General features: G+C 43.1%; 1 protein-coding gene across 1 annotated transcript; it reads left to right on the forward strand.

Moving 5' to 3' along the window:
* The first annotated feature begins 8,991 nt into the window (after positions 1-8,991).
* LOC145404412 (uncharacterized) lies at positions 8,992-9,441 on the forward strand. The gene has a single exon (XM_080275927.1). The coding sequence runs from the start codon at positions 8,992-8,994 to the stop codon at positions 9,439-9,441; it is 450 nt and encodes a 149-aa protein (XP_080132053.1).
* The last annotated feature ends 6,936 nt before the right edge of the window (positions 9,442-16,377 follow it).

Below are 16,377 nucleotides of genomic sequence, written 5' to 3' on the forward strand. Positions count from 1 at the left end.
AATGCTTAATTATCTATCTATCTATCTATATACCTAGGCTGCTTCCCCCATGGAAAGGGTTGTAGCTGAGACAGGACGACACACTCCCCATTAACTCATCCATTCAAACACAGTCATTTGCATCTTAGCCCCAAAGGGGAGAAGGGACAGATCCTCACCGCACCACACCACACATGGGTCAATTGCGCAGTGCTTAATTATTACAATAGATAAGAAAAAAAAATTCTATCAGTGACGAAGAAATGCTACGGAATGAATGTACAGCCGTAAAATTGCTCATTCTGTCACTGACCTACGTGAAATAAGTTACAAAAGAGCAAAAATAAAGCCAAGTTACGTTAAAAGAACTGCTGCACACTATGCTGTCATGTAATGGTGTCTTTAGTCAAATACTTTCCTTCTTAGTTCTGCTTACTGTTCTTAATCTCTGCCACTTACCGTCCTTGATGACCCTCTAATTGTGTTCATCCTTCATACTTTGTTTACAGCTCCCAGAATACATGAATACCCTCACTTTCTCCATTTTATCATTTCTTTGATATTCTCTCATTCTTAGCCCACAGTTTGTCTTTGTGTGTTTCAAGCAGTATTTCTGTGTTTTTACCCACAGTTTCATCTGAAATACGGCTTTCACAATCATTAACAAATTCTTTTATTAAACGCTTTAACTTCAGCCTTTATGTATAATCAACACTGCATCACCTGGACATAGAACTAGAGACAGTTAACACTCATTACCTCGTTCTCCCTTCAAAAAATAGGCTCAGTGGGAGGGAGGGCAGCCTGATGGCGGAGGATAGGGTAACATGGAGGCGGCTTGTTTATGACTGCCCCTTGCAGGGTTAGGTAAACTGATAGACAGTTAGACATATCAATTGGTTGAATTGATCGATAAACAGACAAAGACAGGTAGACTTCAGAATCACTCCTCTCACAAGTGTCTTGCTTTCATCTCCCTTAGAACCCCATCCATATGCACATTAATACAGAATGTAAAAAATCATAAGATAAAAGAAATTTGTTCTGGAACAGATACAGAGGACACAAGAGTGAAAGGGCATATAACAATTATAAAGAGGCAAGAAACGATTATACAAGAATAAGGAGGGAAGCCCCAAAACCTCTACGACGGGCGCGTAGCACCCGTCTGGCAGCAGACTCTCATCCTTTTTCTGTCCAACTCTCTAATGCAAGAATTAACCGTTACTCCCAGTCTTTCATTTATGCAACAGGTCAACTCTGGAACTGTCTCCCTCTGTCTGTATTTCCTGCTGCCTATGATCTCCAGTCTTTCAAACGCAGTGTGTCCAGGCATCTCAAAATGATCGGATCTTGAATTTGGCTCTATGTATTTTGTTTTTCTCTTGGAGGGAACTGTTACTGCGGGCTCATGGCCTTTGGTTCCTTCTTCCTCGCATTAAAAAAAAAAAAAAAAAAAAAAAAAACAGTTTGAGGAGGACATCATAAATAAAAATAGTGATCAACAGAAGCTATTTTACTGCTACATCTGAAGCAAAACCAAAATAAAAGATAAAATACAATCCATTACAGATGAGGGGTGAAGCACTAAATAAGAGTTTCCAATCAGTTTTTACAGAAGAAAATAATTTTGAGAGGGATTATGTGGAACATGCATGCCCACTCATACAACCAGATATACAAATATCAGAAAAAGAAATACAGGAGGAGTTAAGTAAATTAGACAAAGGAAAAGCAAATGGTCCTGATGAAATTTCATGTTGGGTGTTACATGAATGTGCAAAGGAGTTAAGTAAACCATTATCTTTAATTTTCAAGGAATTCTTGGGACAAGGTAGAATACCTGATATTTGGAAGAAAGCAAACATTGTTCCCTTATTCAAGAAAGGGAATAGACAAAATCCACTCAACTACCGACCTGTATCACTAGCCAGTGTTGTAAGCAAGGTATTAGAAAAGCTTATAAGAAAAGTTTGGGTGAATCATCTAGAAGAACACAATATGATAACAGAAAGACAATTTTGTTTCAGAAAGGGAAAATCATGTGTTACTAATCTATTGAGCTACTATGACAGAGTAACAGAAACATTACAGAACAGAGAAGGATGAGTGGACAGTATCTATTTAGATTTCAAGAAAGCATTTGAGAGAGTACCGCACCAAAGACTTTTATGGAAACTGTGCCATCAAGGAGGAATCCGAGACAAACTGTATTTTTGGATGAAATATTTTCTCAAAAAAAGAAAAATGAGAACAGTACTAATGGGAAATTACTCATCATGGAGGGAAGTGACTAGCGGAGTTCCACAGGGCTCAATACTGGCACCAGTTGTGTTTTTAGTGTATATAAATGATACTGACAGTAACGTTGGAAATGAAAGCTATCAAAATATGTTTCCTAATGATGCAAAAATACAAAGAAGAATTACTAACACAGACTCTTGTAAAAAGCTACAAGAAAAATTAAATTAACTTCATGAATGGTGCAATATATGGCAAATGGAATTCAGTGTGGACAAGTGTCATGTAATCAAGTTTGGTAAAAGTGGAAAAAGACCTGATTGGGATTATAGGAAGTAAAACCCTACTCACATCAGGAAAGGAGAAGGACCTAGGTGTGATTATCAGTAACAGACTAACTCCGGATGACCACATCAGTGAGAAGGTACGGAACATGTATACACTGCTTGCAAATATGAGAATAGCATTCACATACATAAATGAAGACATGCTAAGAAAGATAATAACATCATTCATCAGACCAACCCTAGAGTATGCGTCAGTAGTCTGGAGTCCTCATCTCAAAAAACATATACATTAGATAAGATTGAAAAAGTTCAAAGGGCCGCTACAAGACGGGTACCAAGCTTAGGGGATCTAAACTATGAAGAAAGACTAGAAAAACTGAATATACCTACACTACAGGAGAGAAGGAAAAGAGGAGACATGATTATGCTATATAAATGCATATCAGGGAAGGAGAAAATAGACATAAATGACTACATAACCTATGGGGATGCGTCAGCAAAAGGACACTGAAAACAACTGAAAAAAGAAAAAGAAAAAAAAAGAGGCGATAAAGACGCAAGGAAATTTAGTTTCCCAAATAGGGCAATTGATCAGCGGAATGCACTACCGAATGAAATAGTGTGTGCCAAAACAATTCATAACTTTAAGGATATGTACGATAAAAATGGTTTAATACACGGGACAGTACGAGCTTGACTTATTCCCGTAAAGATACAATTAAGTAAGAACAATTAGGTAAGAACACGTATCAACCTAACCTTCCTAAGAGATCACACGTTATTCGGAAAATTTCGGAGGACACTTACCCTCTCCTGCTCATATACTTGTTTCAGCTACTGTATATATCCCGGCACGCACAAAGATAGAGAAAGAAAGAGACACCATACATACACAAAGAGCTGGTTTTGAAAAGATATAGGGAGGGGGAACTGGCGAGCGCGTGAATGACAGAGTAAACGAGGAAGAGAGGCATTGAGGGAGGGTGTGTAAGTGAAAAGAGGCGGGGACAGTAATGGAAAGTGAAAAGTGTAGGGACCATAACATGGGGGACATGACTGGGAATGCTGCAGAGGCACGCATGAAAAGCTGCTCGGCTGGAGAATTGGGAGATGCGGGGAGGAAAGATAAAAGCATGGAAAGGGAGTGAAAGGAGTGGAAAACGGAACTCCAACACGAGTAGAAAGGAAAACTACGAAAAGGTGAAATAAAGAAGATTAAAGTTAGACTGAAACAATGGCGTAGTAAAGTAAAGAGTATGTGTTTCCTCACTGACCTATAGTTCGTCCACTTTAACTTGTGATTTTCGTTCATTTGCAGCTATTTTTCAGAAGCTCAGTTAGTAAATAAGATGGCTCTAAATCATCCCCATAACACTTATCGTTTACCAGTACCATATTCAAGCTGTAATCTCTTCCTACAGTTCAGTATTCATAGAAGGCAGTGTTACGCTTCCTTAAAGTCGACAGAGAATATTTAATCGCATAGATAGTCTTCAAAAATGGCACATTGACGTGATGACACCGATATAAGGACTGAATAAAAAAAGAAATAAATGAAGGAAATTATGCGATTTAAAGGAATAAACTGACGAGGGAAAAAAAAAAAAGGTAAAACAAAAATACTAAAAACAAGCAACAAAGGCCAGAAAGAAAGAAAGGATTGAGGGATAAAACCAGAAGGAATGGAAACCAAACAGAAGTGGAATAAACTCACACACACACACACACACACACACACACACACACACACACACACACACACACACACACACACACACACACACACACACACACACACACACACACACACACACACACACACACATTTTGATATAAAACGGAAAATACCTAAAAGCAATCAGCACAAAACACACACACACACACACACACACACACACACACACACACTTTGGTAAAAAACGAAAAATACCTATAAGCAATCTGCACAAAGGAGAAAGGGTAAAGAATGATGCAAATGGGTTGAAGAAGGGTTGGAATCAGAAATTACATTAATATTCGAGACACGACTAAGGTAAATGACGTGATTATGAAAGGGGCGAGGGGTGAGTGGGGGGTTGGGTGAGGGATGGGGAAATGGGGAAGAGGGGGTGGCGACATGTGGATGGCGGGGCTGGGGAAATGGTATTGGGGTTCAAAGGGTTAGAGATGAGGGAGCGGTTGAGAGGTATGGGGGAGTGGGGAAGAGGAGGTGGCGACATGAGGAAGGAGGGACTGGGGAAATGGTAATAGGGTTCAAAGGGTGAGAGGTGAGGGAGGCGTTGAAGGGATGGGGAAGAGAGTGTGGAGAGATGGGGAAAGTGGGGTTGGGTATAAGGGACTAGAAAGGGTGGGGTATAAGGCAGTGGATAGATGGATAGTAGGGCAGTCGGTGGTACAGTTGTGGACACGAAACACAGCTTCTCTTGATTACAATAAATATAACGACAGTGAGCAATGGCTTTTAAATACTAGAGATGTGTTTGGAGCCGAGCAAATTTTTACACTTATGTTTCTAAAACTACAAAAAAAAAACAAATGAAACAAAGAAGTCCTCCGGTTGAAGGGCTTGCAAATAAGTATTCCTTAATACTGCACTATATCTTTTCACCTTTCTGCTTTGTCCGTTACGCTCTGCCACCAAATCATTATTTATTTCGAATGTGTTTTTCCTGATTGACTCGTCGAGTTCGTATAAGAGTTTAAAGCAACTGGAATAAATATCAACTCCGTCATTTTCTTCCTTTTTAGTTTTTATTCGAAAAACAACATCTGATTTGGTCATTGCTCTATAAAGAGGAAATGTCACACTGACCATTTATATGTTTATTTAATGACCATCACAGGTTGCAGAGAAGAAAATAAGCGAGAGAGAGAGAGAGAGAGTGGAGTTAGGGAGGGAAATGGAGAGATAGAGAGGAAGAATGGAGTGATAAAGATAGGAAAAGATGAGGGTGAAAGAAGAAAGGACAATTAGGTCTGCCATAAAAATGTGGAGGTGCAGGAGACAGGAAGGAGAAAATGTGAGAAAGGAGAAAGAGAATAGTGTGTGTGTGTGTGTGTGTGTGTGTGTGAGAGAGAGAGAGAGAGAGAGAGAGAGGTACACAAGTACACCTGCCTGACCCCCTGTCCACCTCAACACCGGTGAACATACCCAGCTCACAGGCTTCTTTACCACAAGTGCACATGCCTAACCCCCTGTCCACTTCAACACAGGTGCACAAACCCAACCCACAGGCTTCCCTACAACAAGTGCACATGCTTGACCTCTGGGCTCCCTCACCCCAACCAAGTAACCCTTATCCACTGCCTCCACCTATCAAGACTGGAGGTACACCGGCAACGCCACCCATTACTCAATCCACCAATCCCATGAACTCATCTGACACGAACATCAGTAATACCAGCAACAACAACATTAGCAATCAGCAACAACTCCAATAATACTAGCAGAAAGACAAACAACAACAGCAGATACACCAACAACACCACCAGATAAACCAACAACAGCGGTGGCAACAACAACAGCACCAGCAGCAACTCCAGTATCACCAGCAGCAGCACCAAATATCAGTGGCAACACCAACAACACTTTAGAAAATCATCCAACGAAGAGTACCTTCATAATCTGCACCCTCAACCCAAAAGGCAAAGCAGGTTGTTGCTTCAACGACAACAACAACAGCGAGAGTTGCCCATCACAGCCTTCTTGGACCTCCCAGGATCATACGCACCCAGCTGCACCCCAGACCCGAAAACCAGGTGGACCTGAATCACAATCAGCCGACTCATTGCCCCCTCCCGCAGTCCCCAGACATGACAACCTACCTGGTAAGAAAGTCAGGACTCGCCCCCACACTTCAATCAACAAGACGGACTGGCAAGCCCCACAGTACGAGTACAGCACTGCACGTTCACACAACCCTTGTACAGTGACACCTCACCAACCAGCCCCACTAATGCCCTCATTAGCTACCCGAGGCTCATCAAAGACTTACTGCTACCACTGCAAAGGAAGTGGATATTCCGACAAAAATTGCCACTGGCTTAGCTGGAGTGATCACTGTCACCGAGTAGGTCACACCATTGAAAACTGTCGCACCCTTCAAGCTCAGGAGAGGGAAGAGACAATCTCCCGCCAGCTGTCACTGCTGGTTGACACCCTCAACAGGCACTTCTTGAGGCTTGCACCCATCAGCGGCTCACCAACCCCTCTCTCAAAACCCCATAACACACAACTCCCTCAATCACGCTGGAACTATGCCAGCCATTAATAATACAGAGATATTGACAATCATTTCAGCAAATGTCAGGGGCCTCCAAACCAACATAGGAGACCTGAACCACTCTTCTGTTATACCAAACAATCCAGATATCTTTGCCACTGTTGAGACCTTTCTCAATCCATCAGTACCTACTAACTTCGGCCAAATACAAGGATACTCAGCATGGCATCGAAGGGATCGTGCTCACGGCACCTTTGTGGGCGTCGCTGTCTGCTTCCGAGATGGCCCTACATATCGACATGGAGGAGCACCTGGAGATGTCATTCTTCAGGCTGTGGACAAACAACAATGACACATTCTTACTCTGCGTCTGCTACCGGCCTCAGTGGCAGGGAAGTGCCCCCATCCAGTTCATTCATGCCAACTTAGACTCAATGCTCCTCCAACACTCCTGCAAACACCTTATTATTGTTGGTGACCTGAACCAACACCTTGTGGCAGAACCATTTCAGGAGCTATTAACAGATTATGGACTCACCAATCATGTCACTTTTCCCACCCACATCTCAGGCTCATCCCTGGACCCAGTCATCTCTGACCTTCCAGAGGAAGCGATCACCTGTGGCCTCTTGGGAATGGTGGGATCATCAGACCACTCAGCGATCCTCACCACTATCAGGACCTCAGTTGAGCGGGATGTGTCTGCGCCCCGAACCAACTGGCTAATACATACCCAGCCAAGAATACAAAACCAAATCTCGGGATCAGCCATGGATTGGCTTTCAGTGTCGGACTGCTGCTGATGCCAAGAGCAGGGCCTGGACGAGGTACAAGTCTCACCCCTCACAGCAGAACAAAAATGCCCACAAAGAAGCCTGCAAGAACATGAGACGGGTCCAAAAATAAACCATACAACGCTGGAGAGAAGCTGTAAAAAATAAACTCAGTGGTCAGAATGTAAGCATCAAAGAGTGGTGCAGTGGGATTCAACAGCATCAGGGCCTGGTTGCTGACAACACCATCCCACCGCTCAGCAGGCCTGATGGAAGCATAGCCACCCTTGCCACCGACAAGGCCCAACTATTAGCTGCTCACTTCTCCTCTAAAATGTCTGAACCGGATCCCACACTGCCTCCCTCTAAGATTCTTCCTCTCACCAATGCCTCACTGGAGAATTTTACCATCACCACTGAGGAGGTCAAGAAACAGCTGCTCCTGCTGGATCCCAAAAAGGCACTCGGGCCTGACAATATCAGTACTCACGTCCTCAAGAGATGTGCTGCACAGCTGGCCCCACCCCTCACTATCATCTTCAACAACTGTCTCTCCTCATGTAAGTGGCCAGCGCAGTGGAAAGAAGCTAGGGTGGTGGAAGTACACAAGAAAAATAGCAAAAGTGACCCAAAGAACTACAGACCAATATCCCTTCTCTCCATCGTTGGAGGGGTAATGGTGTCAATCATGGCCAGCAAGATCACCAGCTTCCTGGATTCCCACCATCTCCTCAACATCAAGCAGTTTGGCTTCAGGATGGGGAAGTCGGCTGCGGACCTCCTCCTCCTTCAGTCCACTGCTTGGAATCACTCTCTTGACACCTTCATTGTGGGTCTAGACATAGCTGGAGCCTTTGACAGGGTGTGGCACCATGGCATCATCGCCAAACTGGGGAGCCTGGGTGTGCGCAGTGCCCTCCTGAACCTCATCCAGGATTACCTCAGTTGTAGGACCCTCAGAACGGTAGTAAGCGGCCACACATCCAACCAATTCCCCATAATGGCTAGTGTTCCCCAAGGCAGTATACTCGGGCCTCTCCTCTGGAACGTTTACTTCAATGACATCCTCCAACTCATCCCAGAAGCTAAAGCATATGCAGATGACTGCACTCTGTCATTCTCCTGTGACAGAAGTGAGTGGCAGGACACAGTTACCGCATCAACCAGGCACTAGAGAACACTGTGTCTTGGAGCAAGCGATGGCAAGTCATCCAGGCCCCTGACAAGACACAGCTCATGCTTATTTCCCACATGCAGGACTTAGCTGACTTGTCCCCACTGGATGTACAGCTAGAGGAAAGAAAGCTTCCCCTACAGGACTCCATCAACATCCTCGGAATAGAGTATGATTCGGGCCTCTCATTCACCATCCATGCCAGGAAAGTGGCCAAGAATGCAGCCTGGAGACTGAACTGTGTCCGCTGAATATCTCACCTGCTGGACGCCAAGGGAGTGGAGGCGCTTTACAAGGCACAAGTTCGCTCTGTCATGGAGTATTCTCCACTTGTCTGGTCTTCATGCCCTCCCTCCTACCTGGCCACCCTAGACCATGTCCAGGCTAGAGCTCAACGACTGGTGCGAATCAAAGCAGCCCCACATCAGCCTGCCCCCTTCCAACCCCTCCAGGAGCGCAGGGATGTGGCAGGTCTGTGTGTGATGCACAAGGCTCACATCCTACATACCCGCCTAGTGACCCTGCAACTCCCTTCGCCCCCACCGGCCACACACACTACCAGGGCAGCCCCATTCAGACAGCAACAAGTCGACGTCCCCTACTCCAGGACAGAACACCACTTCCGCTCCTTCCTACCCCGATATGGCCGCCTGTGGAACAAGCTGGTGCGCAACACAGACATTGGCCACAGCGACTCCCTACAAGCCTTCAAGCGAGAGGTCAACAGATGGGTGGCGTCGGCAAGAGACTATAATAATTATTAGCAACATGTAGCAGTAGTGTCGACAACACTAATTATAATCAATATGTATGTCAATATGTAAATTTTCTACTACCAATTAGCTATAGATAGCACTAGATTCAGACCTAGTTGCTTTAGTTTAGATTTTGAAAGTAACTATTAGGACCTTGACAACACCAAATGTAACTCTGCAATAAACCATGTTAAAAAAAAAAGAAGTATGAGAGAGAGAGAGAGAGAGAGAGAGAGAGAGAGAGAGAGAATTAGTGACAAGGAAGAGAGAGAAAAGTGAGACAGAGAGGTTGGGGAGAGAGAGAAAACCAAGAAAAGTGGGGGAGGGGAAACAGGGAGCGAGTAGTAAGAAATAAATAGAAGGATTACATAAAAAGGAAGAGACATAAGAGAAAGAATATTAGAATAGGAGAAGCACATAGAGGAGGAAGACAAGACAAAAAGATAAATAAAAGATTAGGAAGACAGGAAGAGAAGAGAAAGATTATCCATTAAAAGGTTGAAAAAGACAAAGATTTATTGTTAGAAAGGGAGCAGGGAGAACTGATATGAAATGGAAGAAAAAGACTGATCGTTAATAGGAGAAAAGCGAGATGAAAAAGAGAAGTGGAAGATTAATAATTAGGAGGTGTAGAGGAAGAGAGATTAGGTAAAGAAGACGAGATTAGGAAAGACAGAGAGAGAGAGAGAGAGAGAGAGAGAGAGAGATTAGGAAAAGAAGATAAGAGAGTAGGAAAGGAAGACGAAGAGAGAGAGAGAGAGAGAGAGAGAGAGAGAGAGAGAGAGAGAGAGAGAGAGAGAGAGAGAGAGAATGGCTTGAACACAAAACCGGGTATCTACATTGGACATGTTCAGGAGAAGGGGAGGGGATAGAGAGGAGGAGGTAGAAAGGGGAGGTGAGGGGAGGAAGTGGAGGGGAGGGGTGGGGAGGAAGGGGAGGGAGGAGAAGGGAGGAAGTGGAGAGTAGGAGAAGGGAGGAAATACGGAGGGAAGGAAGTGAAGGGGAGGGGAGACAGTGGAGGGGAGAACGGGGAGGAGGTTGATGGGAGAGTAGAGAGAAAAGAATTTTGGAGGGGAGATGAAGGGAAGGGTAAGAGGGAGAAGAGGGGAAAGTGAGGTGGGAGAAGAGGGGGAGGGGAAGAAAGGGGAGCGGAAGGGAGGAGGAACTTTCACAGTAGCTTAAACACACACACACACACACACACACACACACACATTTATGAACTCACACAGATCATGTACATGAGAATAGCCACAATGGTTTCAGTTTTTCAGTCCTTCGTAACGCGTTCCTTCAGAGTCAATAGCCACATATAAAAGAATCTGTGTGTGTGTGTGTGTGTGTGTGTGTGTGTATGTGTGTGTGTGTGTGTGTCAGGACTCTAAATTATCATAAATAATTGCTGGTAGCATAGACGTAAGGTAGAGGTTAAGTGCAAGTCATATGCTAGACGCCGAAGAAAATGTGTTTGGCAAAATTCTCTCGCAGGAATGCCAGACGGCAAGGTATGACCGGAAAGCTACCATACACACATACACACACAGGCTTCTAGAACATTCGACAACAGTGTAGCTCAAATGACGGAATTTCTCATATACGGAAGGAACGAAGAGAAGAAGGCAGAAGGAGTTAGGAGGCTGGAGGAGAAAGAAGGGAAAGGGAGAAGGGGGTCTAGACTCGAGAGAAAAGCAAGGTGATGTTAAAAAGGGGTCAGGCTCACGAAGTTACCTTAGTGTAAATTTTGAGATATCCCCTTGAAGAAAATAAAGCTACAATCAACCCCAGACTCATCTTTATCTTCTCCTGTCACCGACTACAAGTGAACTGAGGTTATCTTCTACAAATCTACTCACGATGAACTACAGCTCAGCTACGACTACGATTTAATCAATTACAGAGCTGATGTGTGTGTGTGTGTGTGTGTGTGTGTGTGTGTGTGTGTGTGTGTGTGTGTGTGTTTATCCTCGTAATGTAGTTATATTTTTAGGGAGGAGATGAATATACAGCACCCGATCTGCAGTTTTACACTTTTAAATGTCCCCTCCCTCTTCTCTCTCTCTCTCTCTCTCTCTCTCTCTCTCTCTCTCTCTCCAACAGGTGAGATATTTCAGTGTCCGTGACAATAGCAACATTTACCACCGGTCTCCATTCACTGTTATTTTTCTCTTATATTCACTATCACACTCGCTGCTCTATTTCTGCCTCACTCCTTTATTACCAGTGATGGTGGTATGTGTTTTAAAATCTAGCTGTGTGTGTGTGTGTGTGTGTGTGTGTGTGTGTGTGTGTGTGTAATGGTAATAGTGCTGAGCCAACAGGACAACTACAAAAAGGTGACGTAGAGAAACAAAACACCAATCAAATGGACAACATTACATACCTGTACGGATTAAAATTTTGTCCCTAACTTGTGTTCTTCTTCATCGGTGGCCAAGTGGTTAGCGGGTCAAGTTTCAGTTATTTTGTGGCCTTGCATATGGGTTCGATTCAGAAGAAAATCATCCAGAGGTGGCAAGAATGAAATACAAGAGACGTGGTGGTGAGGATGTGGTTAACTCGTTGCCATAGACGCCTTTGGATTGTTTATTCATTTTAAACTCAAATAATTTTATGCAACTTGTTAACCCCTTCAGTCCAGTGACGTATTATCTGGTTTACTCTTGCTGCTACTAGATGGGAAGACGCTTTTTAATGACTGGGTTGATGGAGGCTATAATTATATAACTGCTTTAGTTCGAAATGTTTTAAGTTGAATATAATCGTTTGGAGAGCTAGAACGGGATAAAAAAAATCATTGGATGAAGATTAACTTCCAGCATATCACAGGCTTAATTACTTGTTCTTCAGCTCTAGCTACTAAAATTTCGACAAGATAAACAAAATTGTCTTCAAGTAGCTTGAATGAGAACTTAACCCCTTCGTTACGGTGACTTCATATTATCACCCAACCAATTAACGATTAAATTCAAAGATTTTTATTAAACTAGTAAATATGGAGTCGATCGTGGCTATATCATCTTTCCATTTAGAAAAGTCTCTCATTTGATGATGAATATCGTGTGAAGTAGCATGACGAAGAGAATAATACGTCATTGGATAATAGAGCTTAATGAATCCGCAGAGAGTAAAAGGGGTAATATGAAAAGCAGTGAATATGAAGGCAGACCAAGACATTATGCAATGTTGTGGTTCAAAAGCAGCGGCACATTAACTGGTGAGAAGTATTGTATCACACACAATACCACCCCATTAGCTCACGCACCATACAATGTGAGAGCAAATTTTTCACACAACAACAGTTGAAATATCTACCGTGAACTATTCATAAACACTGATTTTGGTCAATACAGTTTCCTACAGCTGTTCATTACTTAAGTGCTGAACTTTAATAAAACACACCTATAATATGCACGATATTAATTTAAAAGCAGATACTATGAACTGCATTTTCAATTACTTTTTTGCTTCCAGCATCTCTGCGCTGTGGAGAACAGAATACTTCATGGTGATGCATAAGACTTTCTTCTCAAAGAAATTTTATAAAAAAAGAATAAATTAGATTTTATCCCCACTGACAATGCATAAATGCATATAGTGAAAAATTTAACTCACTGAAAATAATGTGGACAGCGGCCGCAGAATGGTTAACTGTGAGGCAGTACTTTAAGTAGACAAGAGGACGGGCTGATCCTATGCAAACGGCCAAATCTTCTAGCAGTGTAAGAGAAGACAGCAAAGTTTTCTGTATTATTTAAGAATAAGTACTTGCAGCTGATGGATGAAGTAGATGACAATATAGAACAAACACAGAAAGTGAAACATTGGCGTCCTGCAAATAGTATTAGGGTTACAAAGAAATGTCTTTGTCCTGCGAGTTTAACCTTCGGCAGATTTGTCTAAAAATCGAATAATTTCATTCTTGCCTAACCCTAAGCCCTTCACTAAGTTTGGTTCAAATCAAATAAAAACTGAGTTGACCTTGCTCTGTAATCTTAACCCTTGATCTATTGTTCTCAAAAATGAATATCTCATTCTTGACTAACCACTCAATCCTTCCGCCAAGTTTTATCCAAATCGGATTTGAAATGTTTGAGTTACAGGGCTTCACATTTGACTTTACCCTATGTCATGACCATGGTCTTTGACAGACTGTTCTCAAAATCAAATCTTTTCATCCTTGCTAGATCCTGAACCCTTCACAAAAATTTGGTCTAAATAGAATAAAGCTGCTGAAGCTGATCATGCAATATGTCGTTTATCTTTGACATTCCCTGAGGCCTTAAGCTAAGCCAAACTGTTCTCAAAACTGAATCACCCCATCATTACCACACAGTGAATCCTATATGGAATAGCGTTTAAACTGGACAAAAACTGGTTAAGCTGACCTTTCCATGTAAACTTTGCCTTTGTCCTCCTGTTCTCAAAAACAATGGGCCAGCCCCTTGTATGAAACCCAAACTTTGTACCAAGCATGGCCCAAAGCAGGTAAAAAAAAAAAAAAAATGTTTTAGTTATGTTCACTCACAGACAGAAGGCTCGAAATCTGACTCTGCCCTGTGACGCTGTTTTTTGACTGATTGCTCTCAAAATTGAATCCTCAGGCAGTACTTCTTTGATTTTCCCTGGAATGATTATTGCTTCCATGGCCGGGAGCCATCTGAGTGTGCCTTGCGCATTACGGAGGTTATTCTCTCGGGCATGGAAGCATACATTCCTTTCTCATATCCTTTGACTAACGCAAGAAAGCCTTGGTTTAATCACGCTTGTTCTAATGCTGTCCGCAACAAGGAGAGGGCCTACAAAAGGTACCGGAGCCAACCCACCCCTGAATCACATCATCTTTACGTTTCTGCCCGGAATCGTGCTAAGTCTGTTCTTCGCTCTACTAAAAATAATTTCATCCATACTAAATGCTCCCAACTCTCCAACTCAAATTCTTCCCGCTCCTTTTGGCACCTTGCCAAAAATCTTTCTAACAACTTTACCTCATCATCCTTCCCTCCTCTTTTCTACTCTGATGGTTCTGTAGCTATTTCTTCTACTGATAAAGCAGATCTCTTCGCACAGACTTTCTCCTCCAATTCCACCTTAGACAATTCCGGTGCTGTTCCTCCATCACTTCCCCCCTCTGACTTCCTCATGGCTGATATCAAAATTTCTTCAGTTGATGTATTTTCTGCCATAACTGGCCTCACTACTAACAAGGCATATGGGCCTGATGGGGTCCCTCCTGTTGTTCTCAAGAAATGTGCTTCTGTGCTTACACCCTGCCTAGGTAAACTCTTTCGCCTTTGTCTGTCAACTTGTACCTTTCCTTCTTGCTGGAAGTTTGCTCTCATTCAGCCTGTCCCAAAGAAGGGTGACCACTCCCAACCCTCCAACTATCGTCCAATTGCTTTAACGTCCTGTATTTCAAAAGTTTTCGAGTCAATTCTCAATAGAAAAATTTTAAGGCATCTTTCCTATCACAACCTTCTTTCCGATCGTCAGTATGGGTTCCGTCAGGGACGCTCCACTGGCGATCGTCTCACATACCTTTCAGACTCCTGGTCATCCTCCTTTCGGGACTTTGGCGAAAGCTTTGCCATTGCACTTGACATCTCAAAGGCTTTCGATCGAGTCTGGCATAAATCTTTAATTTCCAAACTGCCCTCCTACGGTTTCTATCCTTCTATCTGTGCCTTCATCGCTAGCTTCCTTTCTGGTCGTTCTATAGCCGCTGTTGTAGACGGCCATCGTTCTTCTCCTAGATCTATCAACAGTGGTGTTCCTCAGGGCTCTGTCCTATCACCAACTCTCTTCCTTTTATTCATCAATGATCTGCTAAGCTGTACATCTAACCCTATCCACTCATACGCTGATGACTTCACCCTTCACCTTTCCATTTGGTTCCCACAACGCCCATCTCAACAGTTACTTCAACAAACAAGGGATGAGGCTATGGCACACCTAATGTCTGACTTGGCTCGTATCTCTGACTGGGGTAATAATAATATGTTGTTTTTAATGCATCTAAGACTCAGTTCTTACACCTATCAACCCAACAAAATCTTCCACAGGTATACCCACTAACGTTTAATAATATTCAGCTTAATCCTGCATCATCCTTGAACATGCTTGAGGTTTCATTTACTCGGGACTTATCTTGGAAAGATCATATTACATCTCTTGTAAAATCTGCTTCCAAGAGATTGTGTGTGCTAAGCCGACTCTGCTCTTTCTTTACCCCTGCACAATTGTTGACTCTATACAGGGGTTTTATCCGCCCCTGTGTGGAATACAACTCTCATGTGTGGGGAGGCTCCCCACATACAGCTCTTCTCAATAGGGTGGAGTCAAAGGCTTTTCATCTCATTAACTCTCCTCCTCTTACTGACTCCCTTCAACCTCTGTCTCTTCGCCGCACTGTTGCATCTTTATCTCTTTTCTATCGCTACTTTAATGGTCACTGCTCCTCTGAACTGTCTGTTTGCATTCCTCCACCTTTACGACAGGCGCGTAGCACCCGTCTGGCAGCAAACTCTCATCCCTTTTCTGTCCAATTCTCTAATGGAAGAGTTAACCGTTACTCCCAGCCTTTCATTTATGCAACAGGTCAGCTCTGGAACTGTCTCCCTCTGTCTGTATTTCCTGCTGCCTATGATCTCCAGTCTTTCAAACGCAGTGTGTCCAGGCATCTCAAAATGATCGGATCTTGAATTTGGCTCTCTATTGTATTTTGTTTTTCTCTTGGAGGGAACTGTTACTGCGGGCTCATGGCCTTTGGTTCCTTCTTCCTCGCATAAAAAAGAAAAGAAAAAAGTTTATTCCTTTCCACCAAATTGGTATAAATCAGAAAGAAACCGCAAGCCGACATTGTAATGTTACCTTAATGTTTGACCTATTGTTTTCGAAGACAAGAGACGAACCCCTTGGGTATCCCCCAACCTTTTCATCAAGTTTCGT

The sequence above is a fragment of the Coenobita brevimanus genome, chromosome 63 (assembly GCF_032717465.1).
Source record: "Coenobita brevimanus isolate Jiangsu-jjx chromosome 63, ASM3271746v2, whole genome shotgun sequence".
NCBI classification, from domain to species: Eukaryota; Metazoa; Arthropoda; class Malacostraca; order Decapoda; family Coenobitidae; genus Coenobita; species Coenobita brevimanus.

Coding starts and splice junctions, on each gene's coding strand:
- LOC145404412 (XM_080275927.1), top strand. CDS start 8,992: ATGGAGTATTCTCCACTTGTCTGGTCTTCATGCCCTCCCTCCTACCTG.